The sequence below is a fragment of the Notolabrus celidotus genome, chromosome 24 (assembly GCF_009762535.1).
Source record: "Notolabrus celidotus isolate fNotCel1 chromosome 24, fNotCel1.pri, whole genome shotgun sequence".
NCBI lineage: Eukaryota > Metazoa > Chordata > Actinopteri > Labriformes > Labridae > Notolabrus > Notolabrus celidotus.
In genome coordinates, this window is record NC_048295.1 from 3,431,420 (window position 1) to 3,448,581 (window position 17,162).

The 17,162-nt window shown below is 43.0% G+C and overlaps 1 protein-coding gene across 1 annotated transcript in view; it reads left to right on the forward strand.

The window, feature by feature from the left end:
• LOC117808140 (protein unc-80 homolog) overlaps positions 1-17,162 on the forward strand; it is a 38,676-nt gene that overhangs the window by 6,551 nt on the left and 14,963 nt on the right. Inside the window, 29 exon segments of the mRNA XM_034677670.1 lie at positions 29-118; positions 120-164; positions 348-395; positions 397-424; positions 427-564; positions 813-865; positions 867-954; positions 1,064-1,189; positions 1,192-1,271; positions 1,273-1,332; positions 1,415-1,576; positions 1,578-1,649; positions 1,652-1,759; positions 1,862-1,993; positions 2,151-2,301; positions 3,700-3,750; positions 4,232-4,380; positions 5,351-5,514; positions 6,113-6,211; positions 6,383-6,591; positions 7,112-7,218; positions 7,318-7,471; positions 8,893-9,065; positions 9,144-9,356; positions 9,446-9,581; positions 16,121-16,254; positions 16,408-16,585; positions 16,664-16,903; positions 16,998-17,095. Of these exon segments, the coding sequence (XP_034533561.1) occupies positions 29-118; positions 120-164; positions 348-395; positions 397-424; positions 427-564; positions 813-865; positions 867-954; positions 1,064-1,189; positions 1,192-1,271; positions 1,273-1,332; positions 1,415-1,576; positions 1,578-1,649; positions 1,652-1,759; positions 1,862-1,993; positions 2,151-2,301; positions 3,700-3,750; positions 4,232-4,380; positions 5,351-5,514; positions 6,113-6,211; positions 6,383-6,591; positions 7,112-7,218; positions 7,318-7,471; positions 8,893-9,065; positions 9,144-9,356; positions 9,446-9,581; positions 16,121-16,254; positions 16,408-16,585; positions 16,664-16,903; positions 16,998-17,095 (3,486 nt within the window).

Consider the following 17,162-nt stretch of genomic DNA (forward strand, 5'->3'; position numbering starts at 1 on the left):
TCATGTCTTCCTCTGTTATGTCCTGCAGGACATGAGTCTGAAATGCAACGAGGAGGGAAAATCTCTCAGCACAGAGACGTTTACAAAGGTTTCTCTGACCAGCCTGCGGCGACAGGCGGGTCCCTGACTTGTCCACCGACCTGGGCATGAACATCTTCAAAAAGGTCAGATGGGACCTAGTCATGTAACATGCTTTTTTTCAAGCTTGAGGGATTTAAAAACATTCATGCAAAATCACAAACTTCAAATTGTAAATTTAAATGAATAGTAGTTTACCAGTTTGTGGACTTGATCCATAAGGTCATAGAACAACTCAAACCCCAAAGATGTAGCCGTCTCTATTCCAGTTCAAGAACCGCCGTGAGGACCGTGAGAGGAAAGGCTCCATCCCCTTCCAATCACACCGGTAAGAAGCGTCAGCGCCGTAGGGGGTTCCTTTCCTGCTCCACGAGGACCACCTGGACGTCTCACCAACACGCAGCACCTTCTCCTTCGGAAGCTTCTCCGGCTTAGGGGACGACCGGCGGGCTCTGGACCGCGGCGGCTGGCAGGCCACCATCATGGGTAGGCAGAGAGGAAGGATAAACCTTTTGTGACAAGTTTGCAGCTTTGCTTTGTGTCCTCTATGAGTCAGAGGGTTCTGTCTGGAGTGAATTAGGTCACTACATTAAGACTGCTGATTCTTATTATCTCTAACTTAAAGGTGTGACTCAAATGTGCTAAAGGCACAAAGATCTTTGTTATTGTAATGTAGAGTTAGTGACCTTTAAAAGCCTCCTTTCTGTGAAATCTTCTTGTTTTCCTCTTTCCAGGCAAATTCACACGCAGAGGCAGCACAGACACGCTGCAGACGCCGGACAGCCTGGAGTGCCAAGCACTCTCACTACCAACACTCTCTGCTCCGAGACATGCCTGACCACTCCAACAGCCACAGTGATAACACCGTCAAAGAGGGTAAGAGGAAAGCTGAGCCGGGTCTCAGATCAGGGGGGTTAGAGTCCTACGTAAATGAATAAGATGTTGAAGACCTAAAAACCTTTCTGTGCACCCCTCCCTCTGACAGTCGATCCCAAATCTCCACCACTCACCATGGCAGCGTTCAACACCACAGTGGCGTCCTTTAATGTCGGCTACGCTGACTTCTTCACCGAGCACATGAAGAAACTCTGCAACCCCGTCACCGTCCCTGAGCTCCCGTGGAGCCTCTGGCCTGCGCTAATTTACCCCGCAGCTTCACCGACTCCTGCATCAACTACTCCTGTCTGGAGGAGGGGCGAGAACATCGAGGGGACCAACAACTTTGTGCTGAAGAACGGCATGCTGGACCTCACTGTGCGTTCTTGGTCGTCAGTTTATGCTGCAGAAAATGTGCAAAACAGAAGGAGTAATTTCTCTCCTTGTTGTACTATTCCAGGCTGTCTTGCGAGCTCTCTACGCCGTCCTCAGCCACGACATCAGCTCCAGGATCTGTGACGTCGCCCTCAACATCATCGACTGCCTGCTGCAGCTGGGCGTGGTCCCGGCATGGGCAAGAAGCTGTCCCAAGCAAGGGGACAAGGAGAACCAGGAGGCGCGGCTCCAAAGACTCGTCCACTCAAGGCATCGGAGGAGGCGCACAAGGAGGCGGGGCGGTCCCGGGAGCTGGAGGTAGGCGGAGGTGGGAGATGGCGGAGGAGGCGGAGGAGGAGGGGGGAGTGGTGGTGAGAGCGGGCAAGGGAGCAAGGATGATGTGAAGAACAACAAGGATAATGATAAGAAGGTGCGCTCTCACTGTTTCCTCACTCAGACACTCCAATTGTCCAAATGTTTCAATAATAATCCAGATTTGTCCTCGTCTGTGTCCTTCCTTTTCCACAAACAGGAAGAGGGCTCTGGCTTCAGCACCCACCGCTTGGCTCTGACCATGCTGATAAAGATAGTCAAGTCGCTCGGCTGTGCATACGGGTGCGGCGAGGGACACCGTGGTTTGTCTGGGGACCGCCTCAGGATGCAGGTCAGACTCCTACCTCTACCTTAATGTACCTTCTCTCTGTGTACGTTTCCTGTTTCCTCAAATCAACACATCTTGCATGAAAATGTGAAGTTTGAAACCCAGCAGTCCAGCATCCTCAACATAACCTTATGTCATATTCGTCTGTCTTCCCTCCCAGGCTCAGAACTGCCTGACCAGCCTGTACAAGCTGGACAAGCTGCAGTTTCGCCAGACGATGCGCGAGTACGTCAACAAAGACTCTCTCAATAACATTGTGGACTTCCTGCATGCGCTGCTGGGCTTCTGTATGGAGCCCTAACCGACAGTAAGTATGTGGTGTGCCTGCAGGTGGGACCGGATGCAGATCGACCACACACTGTAGACAAGCGTATGTGCAGATAGCAGATGCACAAGACCTCTGTTTGTTTTGAATGCTCATGCAACTCAAGACAATTATCTGTGCAAAAGATTCTTCTTCTGAGTTTATCTGAAAGTTAGTGGATTGATTAATTATTCAGAGTCTTCAAAAAGGCATAAAACTGTACAGCCAGGCTTAATCAAGCATGCTGACATGCTCACACTGGCAGTGCCTACATCTGTAATGACAGCATGTGCATTTAGTGTGGAAGGATGCTAACATTTGCTGACTTTTGCATTGCTTTTGTCATAACCAAATAGATACAAACATTCCCATCATGCTCAGCTATACTTTGTGCTTATTGCAAACCGGCAAATGTTAGCATGCTTGAACATATAAGCACTAAACCTGTACAACATCAGTACTTGAGCATTGTCAGTGTGTGCTTGTAAGCATTATTGAGGGGCCTCATGGTGGCGTTAGAGTAGAAGTCAGCGGATGTTATCTCTATTAAATTCATAAGAGTCCATGTTGTTCTTCTTCGGTGCTTCAGTTTGGACCAAACAAAACAACTGAACGGTTAGGACTTGAGCCACACTGCTAGTTGGTAACAAAAACCACCCTTCCCAGTCTAGTTGGGTATCTTGCTTTGTCTTTTAAAGAACATTCAGGATCTAAAACAGCAAATCTTTGTATTATAAAGCTGGTATCACAAATTCCCCACACTAGCGTGGTTGACAAGCTGAATTGTACAACCGCTGTCTCACCTTGCACTTTGACTTGCATTCCAGCGCTATCTCTGTTTATATATCTGTTTTTTTCCCTTCCTCCTTCCACTTGTCTCCGCTGGTCTTTGTCCCTTTTTTGTCCTCCTCCTCCTCCTCCTGCTTCCATCCCTCCTCTTTTTTCTCCATCCACTTCAACGAGCTGAATCCTACCTTCCTTTCTCACTCATCCATTCTGTACACTTGCCAATCCAAAGCTTTGCTCATTACATCTCTGCTCAATCGGCGGCTTTATTGCTGAGCATTGAGACACATTGTACATGCCAATTCAGTTTTGTGCTGAAATTGACGTATTTATCACAAAGTTACTGAAATCAGGAGATTAATAACTTACAAACATTTGGCAAGTTACTGAACAGATGAGTGTTTTGATACTGAAAGTGACCAGGGCAACCTTGTGAAGTTATTCGGTGTGTGTTATTAGCACATGTGGCAACTTGTGTGTGTGTGTGTGTGTGTGTGTGTGTGAGTCTCGAGTTCACCTCCACGAGGAGGTGGGGGTGCCTCGTCCTTTCTGACACCGCGTACATGTCTGTGCTGGCCTGACTGTCAATCAACTTGTGCCCGCCTCTTTTCTCTTGCAGAGTACGGCAGTGCAGGTGAGAGGTCCAGGAGGGCGAAAAAAAGAAACATCGGTAGATACACATGATCTAATAATCAATCAATTACAGTGAATAGTTAAGCTGATTCTACTTACCTGATCAGACCCTTCCCAAGGCACTGCTTCCATCGCTGCACCCCTACTCTCTCCAAAACTTGAACTCGCCTGCAACTTCAAATTAGGCTAATCTGGAGCTCCTATTCTTTGCACATACTCGTTTGATCTCACTGGACCAAGAGAATAAGCCCCTTAATGTTTGTTTTGTAGCAGGCCTTAGTCACTTGCATGTATTCTTTATCCCCTACCCAGAATCCTTTTCAGTTTGCTTCTCCCCCATATGCTTTATGGACCCCTTTCCTTTGCCCCCTTCCCCTCCGCTCCCCTCTCCTTCCTGTTGTTTGGGCTCACTGTTTTATACCCAAGCTGGTCAGTTGTCAATAATGCTCTCCTCTTGCTGACTAAACCTCCCCCCCCGTGTGATCCGTGGTCTCCCCCGCCCTCCTTGTTGCTTCCAGACAAGGCAGGCTTCGGCAACAACTTCACCACGGGGGACAACAAGTCAGTGGCGCAGAATATGGAGGCGGTGGTGGTGGGCTGCATGTTCAAGTCGCTCATCACCCGCTGCGCCTCCACCACACATGAGCTGCACAGCCCTGAGAACCTGGTGAGTGGTGTGTGTGAAATCATTCGTCCATCTGCCTCTGTGTTTATTTTTCATTTTCCCTGTAAGCCTCGGAGGCTTTGCTTCAGTCTGTGATCAGCTGCACACCCATTAGAGTCAGACTCTCTTAGTCCTTTTCTTAGGCTGCTGTGGTTTAATAATTAAAGGCTCATTTCCTTCTGAGCCAGGAGGACAATCATTCACACTGCCTTTGTTAATACGCTGTCATACATGATGGATTGGACTTAATCTCACTCTGTGAATAGAGTTATTAACGAGCTACTCTCAGTTCTTTGCTTGAACAGATATTTTTTGCAGCTATTTAGTTGAGTTTTATTGAAATTGGCATCATCTGATCTGTAAACTTGTCCCTCAAAATCTTGGAAGTCGCTCCCTCATCACTTCAAACTTCCTGCAAACTTCCCTACTTTTAAGAGAGCTACACAATCCTGGTTGATCCAGCAACAAACTCATGTCTGATTTCCTGTAACTATCACTGCTAAAAGTGTGTCCCCAGTTTTTCATTTTCAACTTCCTGTTTGAATCTTTTATTCTCACTTCAAGGGATGGGATTCAAATTAGCACTCTTGAAGTGTCCATATAAACTTATAAACAGTTTGTGCATCCATGTACTCTGTGCACATCGTTCCTCTCAGGACTCCTGACCACTGTTTGTGCTTGATTGCCTCGAGGCTGGCATGACTTGTGTACGTTGGCGGAAGATGACACACTTTTCAAGGCAGGCTTTATTATGGCACAGAATCAAGGCCACCCACTCACAAGCTGGAGCTGGATCCTTAACAAACACGAGCTCATAAACACCACCCGTTTCTGCGTCTATGCATCAGCAAACATACATGCTCTGAAGTTTCATCAGCCTGATTCCACATCCTCGGTCGGTTTGTAATGTTGTTCTCTTCCTCCTTCACACATCCCTCGCTCTCACTTTGTTTGCCACCCTCTTCCTTCACAGGGTTTGTACTGTGACATCCGCCAGCTGGTGCAGTTCATCAAGGAGGCTCATGGAAACGTGTTCCGCAGGGTGGCACTGAGTGCCCTCCTGGACAGCGCGGAGAAGGTCGCCACCACCAAGAAACCAGAAGAGAAGGAGGAGACCAAGCAGCCCGGACCAAGGAGGTACTGGCCAATCAGTGGCCTGAAATGGTCTCGATGACACCCCGTGTTATCCAAACACAAACCAGAAAAAAGCTTAAATATGAGAAGAAATCTGTGTCAGCAAATCAGAGCCCTGCTTGTCATCACTGCTGGCTGTTTTTCCTTTTTTTTATGTTCCTTTCTGTCCCGTCTGCATCTGTTTTCTCTTGCTTGAGTGACTGATTTGATGTTGTTATTTTTAAATGATGTGGCTTTGGCACACTGAGCAGCCCTGCAGGAAGCAGCACTGGGCTCTTGATGACCAGGATGACTGTTTGAATTGATGGTACCCTGTTAGAGGCAGCTAAAGTCCTTAAAATCCATTCCTAAAATTGGATTCTAACCCCATGTATCAGCTTGATATTGAAGGCTGTGACAGTTTACGGCCAAATGTTGGTCACATAACTCCACTGAACATTTTTGATAGGTTGATTGTAATCCCTTATTTAGAAGACAAGACTCATAGTCTTTAATTTCCCTGCAGAGACGAGTAAAGTAAGAAGTTTATTGCCTCTGAATCAGGCTGCCTGAGCGCTCTATCTGTGTGTCGGGGTGTGTGTGTGTGTCTGTGTGTGTGCAGGTCAGAGGCGGGTGTGTCCGGGGAGAAGGGTCAGGTGTCCAGTGCTGCAGATGAGTGTCGCAGCTACATCTCCAGCAGACCCCCCCAGACCCCCGAACAGTGAGTGTCCACCTCATATAGCACCACGTATGTCCAGTCCCAGCGTCCATGTGTGTGCTCAAGGAGGGGAAAAAAACTGAAACCTGCTCTTTCTCCTCAGAATAAACGGTCACATTGCTAAATTAACAGTAAAGAAGAAGTGAAATGTCTACACTCCCTCTTAATTTCTAGTGATGAACAGATCCCTGGTGCTCTCCTGGGCAGGAAGGACTTTTGGAGGAAGATGTTCAAGTCGCAGAGTGCCGCCAGTGACACCAGCAGCCAATCGGAGCAGGACACCTCGGAGTGCACCACCGCTCACTCTGGCACCACCACTGACCGGCGCTCCCGATCCAGATCCCGTCGCATTTCACTCCGCAAGAAGCTGAAGCTCCCGATTGGTGAGAACTGTTATCATGTTCAAAAATCCTCTTTCACTCATCCATGATGTCAGATCTCGCCCCATGATCATACCTCATTACAGTCTCTGTCCCAGTTGTCTCTTGAATTCACTCTAACATGCTGTGTTTTGTACCGATGTCATTGGAACACTGCCCGCCAAAGTCCAAGTCCGAGTCACTTCATCTCTTCGGTCTGTTTTGTGTTCCCTGTTAACGCCTCAGCATGCCGTAGGACTTCTCGCCGTCCACTCACTCTCTCTGTCTTACGTATGTGGATGTGGAATCATCTTCATACAGTATCTCTGTGTCATTTATTTGTGTTGGTCATCCCTCCTAAAGTGCACGTTCTTTTTGAATGCTCCTCCTAAAGTTAAGACCCTGAATGCTGAAGGGAATGCTGCGTCCTCTCTCCCTCTATCCAACCTTTGTGTGTGCATGTGTGCTGTCTTTATAACCCAGTGTGTGTGCGATACATTGTGTAGCTTGTGTTGGAGGTTTTCTTTTGTTCATGTGTGTCCAGGAAACTGGCTGAAGCGCTCGTCGCTCTCTGGACTGACGGACGGCGTGGAGGACCTGCTGGACATCAGCTCTGTGGATCGGCTCTCCTTCATACGTCAGAGTTCAAAGGTCAGGGGGATGAACATGCAACATTCAAGGGGTTTCTCTTCATGAGAGTAAATGCTCACTGTTAGTTTGACAAAAGTTAAAAGTCTCTTTGTGTCGTAGGTGAAGTTCACCAGCGCAGTGAAGCTGTCCGAAGGGGTCGCAGCGGGGCCGGAGTACGGCAGGGACGAGGAGGAGAATTTCTTCAAGCGGCTCGGTAAATGGAGGTCTGGCAGGAGGAATCCATCCAAGCTTCACCACACAGAAGAGAAAGATGGTAGACCTCCCCCACCCCGGGGTGCACCCCCCTTGCCCCCCTCCCACGCCCCATCGTCCTGTGTCTCTCTCTCTCCCACCCACCCTCTCTCCCTGCCTCTGTTTGTCCGTGTGGTGTGGTGTCTTGTCTCGCATCGCAAGTCGTGGCCTGTCCTCTCTCTCTTCTGCCAGTTTCTCCGTCCGCCATGATCCATGTCAGCTCTGTCAGATAGCTGCCTGCTACAGCCTGGATGTTGGTTTTTCAACACATGAGTGTCTGACTTGTGAACAAAGGCTGCGCTTGTCAGAATGAGCTTGCAACAGAGTTCATGTGTAAGAAGGCAGCGGTGGCATTTTAATGAAAGACAATAAATTCTAACCTAAAACAGAAGAAATGCAGAAAAGGTGAATAGACTACAATTACAAGAGGCCTTTAAGGCTGTTAATCAAGAGTAGCATAGTGCAATTGAGCACCAGTAGTTGTAAAACTCTTAGTAATTTAACTTCTGCAGCCTGATGTGATCTAAGCTTTGGAAATGCATCCCTTGAACATCAGCATCAGCAGATATTTCCTGATTAACAGACACTGGCCAATCAGCAAAACATGTGCCATGCACCAATGTCAGTTGCTGATCCGTATCCGTTGAGTGTAGTCTACTTTTTTAGTTTTATGCATCATTTTTAGGACTTTAAGAGAGTCACAAGGACAGACACTCAGATGTGTTGATCATTTCTTCTCAGGTCACAAATGACCTGAGCTTCCGTGTTTCTTGTTCCTCCAAAGACAACCTCGAGTCATAAACTAAAATCATGCTTTCCTCAAAGAAGCAGATTTTGGCATCCCACTCTTCTTCCTGTGTAACTGTGTGTCGTTCTTCTACATCCCCTTCTGTCCAACTGTGCACGCCCTGTTCTCCTCAACAACGAGCCCCCTTTCCTTCTTTCTTCCCCCCTCACTGGTGGAAAGGAAGGAATGGAGGTGTGTGGGAATCTTGTCACATCTTTTGAAAACCATCTTTCTACTGCAGAGCGAGTTTCTGTGCTTACATGTGAAGCATGACGCTGTCGGTGCTCTCTCTCCGTCTCTTCTGTGGTGACGTCTGGTGGTATTTTCCGATGCCTGAGTGAAACAGTGAAAACACAATGGTCCACATACAGCTTTGTTTCTGTGCGGCTCGGGTTACACTTGGCAAACTGATCTGAGATATTTGTGTTAAACTGTAAATTTAAAAACCCAAGTGTAACCACTGCTGATGGCTGTGTGTCCATCTCACACTCGGCTTCATTTGTTGGTGGCTTTTCGTGAAGTGTCCTGGATGGTGATGTCGCTATCAAACTTGGGTGCAGTCATTACTTTACAAACCCCGCCTCCAAAATATGCTCTTCACTTGTCCTGTTATACCCTTCTTTCCTCTTCTCTGTATTTCCACACTTCTTCTTTAGGACCTCATGGCTTCCAGGAGCGACTCGCAGCCAGCCAGGAAGCCATGAAGAACAAGAACGTGGTGAATCTGGGCGCCATCCGACAGGGCATGAAACGCTTCCAGTTCCTCCTGAACTGCTGCGAGCCTGGAACCATCCCTGACGCCTCCATCCTCGCTGCTGCTCTGGACCTGGTAGGTACTAGAAAATACACTCCTTGTGTTCCTCAAAATCTACCACTTAAAGTAATCCTAATCTTCATGGTCTACTAGGAAGCTCCAGTTGTAGCTCGGGCGTCCCTCTTCCTTGAATGTGCCCGCTTCGTGCACCGTTGTAACCGTGGAAATTGGCCAGAGTGGATGAAAGGCCACCACGTAAATATCACCAAGAAAGGTCTCTCCAGGGGAAGGTCTCCCATCGTGGGCAACAAGAGAAACCAGAAGCTGCAGTGGAACGCTGCCAAGCACTTCTGCCAATGGGGAGACGTGAGTTAAGCATCTCATCAGCTCTGAATTCCCTGGTATGGCTTCTTAAAGTTTGATATCATCATGATTTGTGTTGTTTTTCCACTCAGGCAATCGGTATGAGGCTCAGTGATCTCTGTCATTCAGACAGCGAGAGCCCTGCAAACATCCTGGGTTACATTTTTGATGAAGAGACCAAACGCAGGATGAGAAAAGAAGATGAGGAAGAGGATTATTTAGATGACAGTGAGTCAGACACCCTTAATGACTGTAATAAGGACTGATAAAGGACACCCTTAATGACTGTAATAAGGACTGATAAAGGACACCCTTAAAGACTGTAATAAGGACTGATAAAGGACACCCTTAATGACTGTAATAAGGACTGATAAAGGACACCCTTAAAGACTGTAATAAGGACTGATAAAGGACACCCTTAATGACTGTAATAAGGACCGATAAATGACACACTTAATGACTGTTATAAGGACTGATAAAGGACACCCTTAATGACTGTAATAAGGACTGATAAAGGACACCCTTAATGACTGTAATAAGGACCGATAAAGGACACACTTAATGACTGTAATAAGGACTGATAAAGGAAACCCTTAAAGACTGTAATAAGGACTGATAAAGGACACACTTAATGACTGTAATAAGGACTGATAAAGGAAACCCTTAATGACTGTAATAAGGACTGATAAAGGACACCCTTAATGACTGTAATAAGGACCGATAAAGGACACACTTAATGACTGTAATAAGGACTGATAAAGGACACCCTTAATGACTGTAATAAGGACTGATAAAGGACACACTTAATGACTGTAATAAGGACTGATAAAGGAAACCCTTAATGACTGTAATAAGGACTGATAAAGGACACCCTTAATGACTGTAATAAGGACCGATAAAGGACACACTTAATGACTGTAATAAGGACTGATAAAGGAAACCCTTAAAGACTGTAATAAGGACTGATAAAGGACACACTTAATGACTGTAATAAGGACTGATAAAGGAAACCCTTAAAGACTGTAATAAGGACTGATAAATGACACACTTAATGACTGTTATAAGGACTGATAAAGGACACCCTTAAAGACTGTAATAAGGACTGATAAAGGACTCCCTTAATGACTGTAATAAGGACTGATAAAGGACACACTTAATGACTGTAATAAGGACTGATAAAGGACACACTTAATGACTGTAATAAGGACTGTTAAAGGACATACTTAATGACTGTAATAAGGACTGATAAAGGACATACTTAATGACTGTAATAAGGACTGATAAAGGACACACTTAAAGACTGTAATAAGGACTGTTAAATGACACCCATAATGACTGTAATAAGGACTGATAAAGGACATACTTAATGACTGTAATAAGGACTGATAAAGGACACACTTAATGACTGTAATAAGGACTGTTAAATGACACCCATAATGACTGTAATAAGGACTGATAAAGGACATACTTAATGACTGTAATAAGGACTGATAAAGGACACACTTAAAGACTGTAATAAGGACTGATAAAGGACACCCTTAATGACTGTTATAAGGACTGATAAATGACACCCATAATGACTGTAATAAGGACTGATAAAGGACACACTTAATGACTGTAATAAGGACTGTTAAATGACACCCATAATGACTGTAATAAGGACTGATAAAGGACATACTTAATGACTGTAATAAGGACTGATAAAGGACACCCTTAATGACTGTAATAAGGACTGATAAAGGACACACTTAATGACTGTAATAAGGACTGATAAAGGACACACTTAATGACTGTAATAAGGACTGATAAAGGACACACTTAATGACTGTAATAAGGACTGTTAAAAGACACCCTTAATGACTGTAATAAGGACCGATAAAGGACACACTTAATGACTGTAATAAGGACTGATAAAGGACACACTTAATGACTGTAATAAGGACTGATAGAGGACACCCTTAATGACTGTAATAAGGACTGATAAAGGACACACTTAATGACTGTAATAAGGACTGATAAAGGACACCCTTAAAGACTGTAATAAGGACTGATAAAGGACACACTTAAAGACTGTAATAAGGACTGATAAAGGACACACTTAATGACTGTAATAAGGACTGATAAAGGACACACTTAATGACTGTAATAAGGACTGTTAAAGGACTCCCTTAATGACTGTGATAAGGACTGATAAAGGACACACTTAATGACTGTAATAAGGACTGTTAAAAGACACCCTTAAAGACTGTAATAAGGACTGATAAAGGACACACTTAAAGACTGTAATAAGGACTGATAAAGGACACACTTAATGACTGTAATAAGGACTGATAAATGACACACTTAATGACTGTAATAAGGACCGATAAAGGACACACTTAATGACTGTAATAAGGACTGATAAATGACACACTTAATGACTGTAATAAGGACTGATAAAGGACTCCCTTAATGACTGTGATAAGGACTGATAAAGGACACACTTAAAGACTGTAATAAGGACTGATAAAGTACACTTAAAGACTGTAATAAGGACTGATAAAGGACTCCCTTAATGACTGTAATAAGGACTGATAAAGGACACACTTAAAGACTGTAATAAGGACTGATAAAGGACACACTTAAAGACTCTAATAAGGACTGATAAATGACACACTTAATGACTGTAATAAGGACTGATAAAGGACTCCCTTAATGACTGTAATAAGGACTGATAAAGGACACACTTAATGACTGTAATAAGGACTGATAAAGGACACACTTAAAGACTGTAATAAGGACTGATAAATGACACACTTAATGACTGTAATAAGGACTGATAAAGGACTCCCTTAATGACTGTAATAAGGACTGATAAAGGACACACTTAATGACTGTAATAAGGACTGTTGAATGACACCCTTAAAGACTGTAATAAGGACTGATAAAGGACACACTTAATGACTGTAATAAGGACTGATAAATGACACACTTAATGACTGTAATAAGGACTGTTGAATGACACCCTTAAAGACTGTAATAAGGACTGATAAAGGACACACTTAAAGACTGTAATAAGGACTGATAAAGGACACACTTAATGACTGTAATAAGGACTGATAAATGACACACTTAATGACTGTAATAAGGACTGTTAAAAGACACCCTTAATGACTGTAATAAGGACTGATAAAGGACACACTTAAAGACTGTAATAAGGACTGATAAAGGACACACTTAATGACTGTAATAAGGACTGATAAATGACACACTTAATGACTGTAATAAGGACCGATAAAGGACACACTTAATGACTGTAATAAGGACTGATAAATGACACACTTAATGACTGTAATAAGGACTGTTAAAAGACACCCTTAAAGACTGTAATAAGGACTGATAAAGGACACACTTAAAGACTGTAATAAGGACTGATAAAGGACACACTTAATGACTGTAATAAGGACTGATAAAGGACACACTTAAAGACTGTAATAAGGACTGATAAAGGACACACTTAATGACTGTAATAAGGACTGATAAATGACACACTTAATGACTGTAATAAGGACCGATAAAGGACACACTTAATGACTGTAATAAGGACTGATAAATGACACACTTAATGACTGTAATAAGGACTGATAAAGGACTCCCTTAAAGACTGTAATAAGGACTGATAAAGGACACACTTAATGACTGTAATAAGGACTGATAAAGCACACCCTTAATGACTGTAATAAGGACTGATAAAGGACACCCTTAATGACTGTAATAAGGACTGTTAAATGACACACTTAATGACTGTAATAAGGACTGATAAAGGACACACTTAATGACTGTAATAAGGACTGATAAAGGACTCCCTTAATGACTGTGATAAGGACTGATAAAGGACACACTTAATGACTGTAATAAGGACTGATAAAGGACACACTTAAAGACTCTAATAAGGACTGATAAATGACACACTTAATGACTGTAATAAGGACTGATAAAGGACACACTTAAAGACTGTAATAAGGACTGATAAAGGACACACTTAATGACTGTAATAAGGACTGATAAATGACACCCTTAATGACTGTTATAAGGACTGATAAATGACACCCTTAATGACTGTAATAAGGACTGATAAAGGACACCCTTAATGACTGTAATAAGGACTGATAAATGACACACTTAAAGACTGTAATAAGGACTGATAAAGGACACACTTAATGACTGTAATAAGGACTGATAAAGGACACACTTAAAGACTGTAATAAGGACTGATAAAGGACACACTTAAAGACTGTAATAAGGACTGATAAAGGACACACTTAATGACTGTAATAAGGACTGATAAATGACACACTTAATGACTGTTATAAGGACTGATAAAGGAAACCCTTAAAGACTGTAATAAGGACTGATAAAGGACACACTTAATGACTGTAATAAGGACTGATAAAGGACACACTTAATGACTGTAATAAGGACCGATAAAGGACACACTTAATGACTGTAATAAGGACTGATAAAGGACACACTTAATGACTGTAATAAGGACTGATAAAGGACACACTTAATGACTGTAATAAGGACCGATAAAGGACACACTTAAAGACTGTAATAAGGACTGATAAAGGACACACTTAAAGACTGTAATAAGGACTGTTAAATGACACCCATAATGACTGTAATAAGGACTGATAAAGGACATACTTAATGACTGTAATAAGGACTGATAAAGGACACACTTAATGACTGTAATAAGGACTGTTAAATGACACCCATAATGACTGTAATAAGGACTGATAAAGGACATACTTAATGACTGTAATAAGGACTGATAAAGGACACACTTAAAGACTGTAATAAGGACTGATAAAGGACACACTTAATGACTGTAATAAGGACTGATAAAGGACACCCTTAATGACTGTTATAAGGACTGATAAATGACACCCATAATGACTGTAATAAGGACTGATAAAGGACACACTTAATGACTGTAATAAGGACTGTTAAATGACACCCATAATGACTGTAATAAGGACTGATAAAGGACATACTTAATGACTGTAATAAGGACTGATAAAGGACACACTTAATGACTGTAATAAGGACTGATAAATGACACCCATAATGACTGTAATAAGGACTGATAAAGGACACACTTAATGACTGTAATAAGGACTGATAAAGGACATACTTAATGACTGTAATAAGGACTGATAAATGACACCCATAATGACTGTAATAAGGACTGATAAAGGACACACTTAATGACTGTAATAAGGACTGTTAAAAGACACACTTAATGACTGTAATAAGGACTGATAAAGGACACACTTAATGACTGTAATAAGGACTGATAAAGGACACCCTTAATGACTGTAATAAGGACTGATAAAGGACACACTTAATGACTGTAATAAGGACTGATAAAAGACACCCTTAAAGACTGTAATAAGGACTGTTAAAAGACACACTTAATGACTGTAATAAGGACTGTTAAAAGACACACTTAATGACTGTTATAAGGACCGATAAAGGACACACTTAATGACTGTAATAAGGACTGATAAAGGACACCCTTAATGACTGTAATAAGGACTGATAAAGGACACACTTAATGACTGTAATAAGGACTGATAAAAGACACCCTTAAAGACTGTAATAAGGACTGTTAAAAGACACACTTAATGACTGTAATAAGGACTGTTAAAAGACACCCTTAAAGACTGTAATAAGGACTGATAAAGGACACACTTAAAGACTGTAATAAGGACTGATAAAGGACACACTTAACGACTGTAATAAGGACTGATAAAAGACACACTTAATGACTGTAATAAGGACCGATAAAGGACACACTTAACGACTGTAATAAGGACTGATAAATGACACACTTAATGACTGTAATAAGGACTGATAAAGGACTCCCTTAATGACTGTGATAAGGACTGATAAAGGACACACTTAAAGACTGTAATAAGGACTGATAAAGGACTCCCTTAATGACTGTGATAAGGACTGATAAAGGACTCCCTTAATGACTGTAATAAGGACTGATAAAGGACACACTTAATGACTGTAATAAGGACTGATAAAGGACTCCCTTAATGACTGTAATAAGGACTGATAAAGGACACACTTAAAGACTCTAATAAGGACTGATAAATGACACACTTAATGACTGTAATAAGGACTGATAAAGGACACACTTAAAGACTGTAATAAGGACTGATAAAGGACACACTTAAAGACTGTAATAAGGACTGATAAAGGACACACTTAAAGACTGTAATAAGGACTGATAAAGGACACACTTAATGACTGTAATAAGGACTGATAAATGACACCCTTAATGACTGTTATAAGGACTGATAAAGGACACACTTAATGACTGTAATAAGGACTGATAAAGGACACACTTAAAGACTGTAATAAGGACTGATAAAGGACACACTTAAAGACTGTAATAAGGACTGATAAAGGACACCCTTAATGACTGTAATAAGGACTGATAAAGGACACCCTTAATGACTGTAATAAGGACTGATAAAGGACACCCTTAAAGACTGTTATAAGGACTGATAAAGGACACCCTTAAAGAATGTAATTAAGGGTGTCTTAATGATGCCTTTACATCTTTGCTTGATAGGCATTTATAAAATTAGAATCCTTAGACCACATGTTCATGTTTTCATCTTTGTGCAAAGTAAAACAGCACTGAAGATTTAAACTAATAACCCTTGAATGCTCTAACCATGTTCTTTTCTTATTTTTCCCTCCTAAAGACACAGTCAATCCTACAAAATGTGGCTGCCCCTTTGCTCTAAAAATGGCCGCCTGCCAGCTGCTGCTAGAGATCACTACTTTTCTGCGAGAGACGTTTCCCTGCTTACCTCGACCTCGCACTGAACCACTAGTGGTAAGTAGTCATGTCTTCTAAATGTTTATTCGATTTGAAATGATTCAAAAACATTTGAAATCAGTGAATACAAACAGCAACATGGACAAAAAGTGTTTCAGTTCATGTCCTCCTCCTCCTGGTGCATGAAGTGTCTTTGTGTTTTGGCTCCAGGATCTGGACAGCGCCCGTCTGCGTCTGGACCCTGAGCTCGGCCGTCATCGCTACGAGAGGAAGATCAGCTTTGCGGGCATCCTGGACGACGAGGACGGACACGATTCGCTCAACAGCAGCAGCCACACGCTTAAATCCGACACCACCGGCGAGGACAAGAAGACCCAGGAAGTTCAAGGTGAGACCTGAGTCATGTACAGACTTCCATGTTCTGGTTCATCTTTGTGCTGCCTGCTTATTATTTCAAATAAAGTAGACGACCTCGCCCCTCTTCCCTCTTCTCCAGCCCCCATACGGAAGATCCGAATAGGAGGGTCCCGGCTGCTTCAGATTAAGGGGGCTCGAAGTTTTCGGGTGAAGAAAGGCGGCTCTCTGTCTTCTATACGGCGGGCGGGGAGCCTGAAGAGCACCAAGATGTCTCGTCAGGACTCTGAGTCTGAGAACGAAGAGGGGCTTCTGTCTCAAACACAGAGCAGGGACACGGTCACTGACATAGGTAGGACGGGGAGATTTGAAAAATGGAAATAGTTTCTTCTTAACCTGAGCAACACACATCTTCAACTCGTGTGTGTCCTTGTTTTGGGTTGCAGGTAGCCCGTTCAGCACCAGTGAACCCAGCATAGAACCAGAGGGTCAGGGCTCAGGAGGAACAGAGGAAAACTATCACCGCAACATGTCCTGGCTCCACGTACGTCCTGTAGAATACTTTAAAAATATATGATTGCACACTTAAGTGGAAACATGCTGACTCTCCC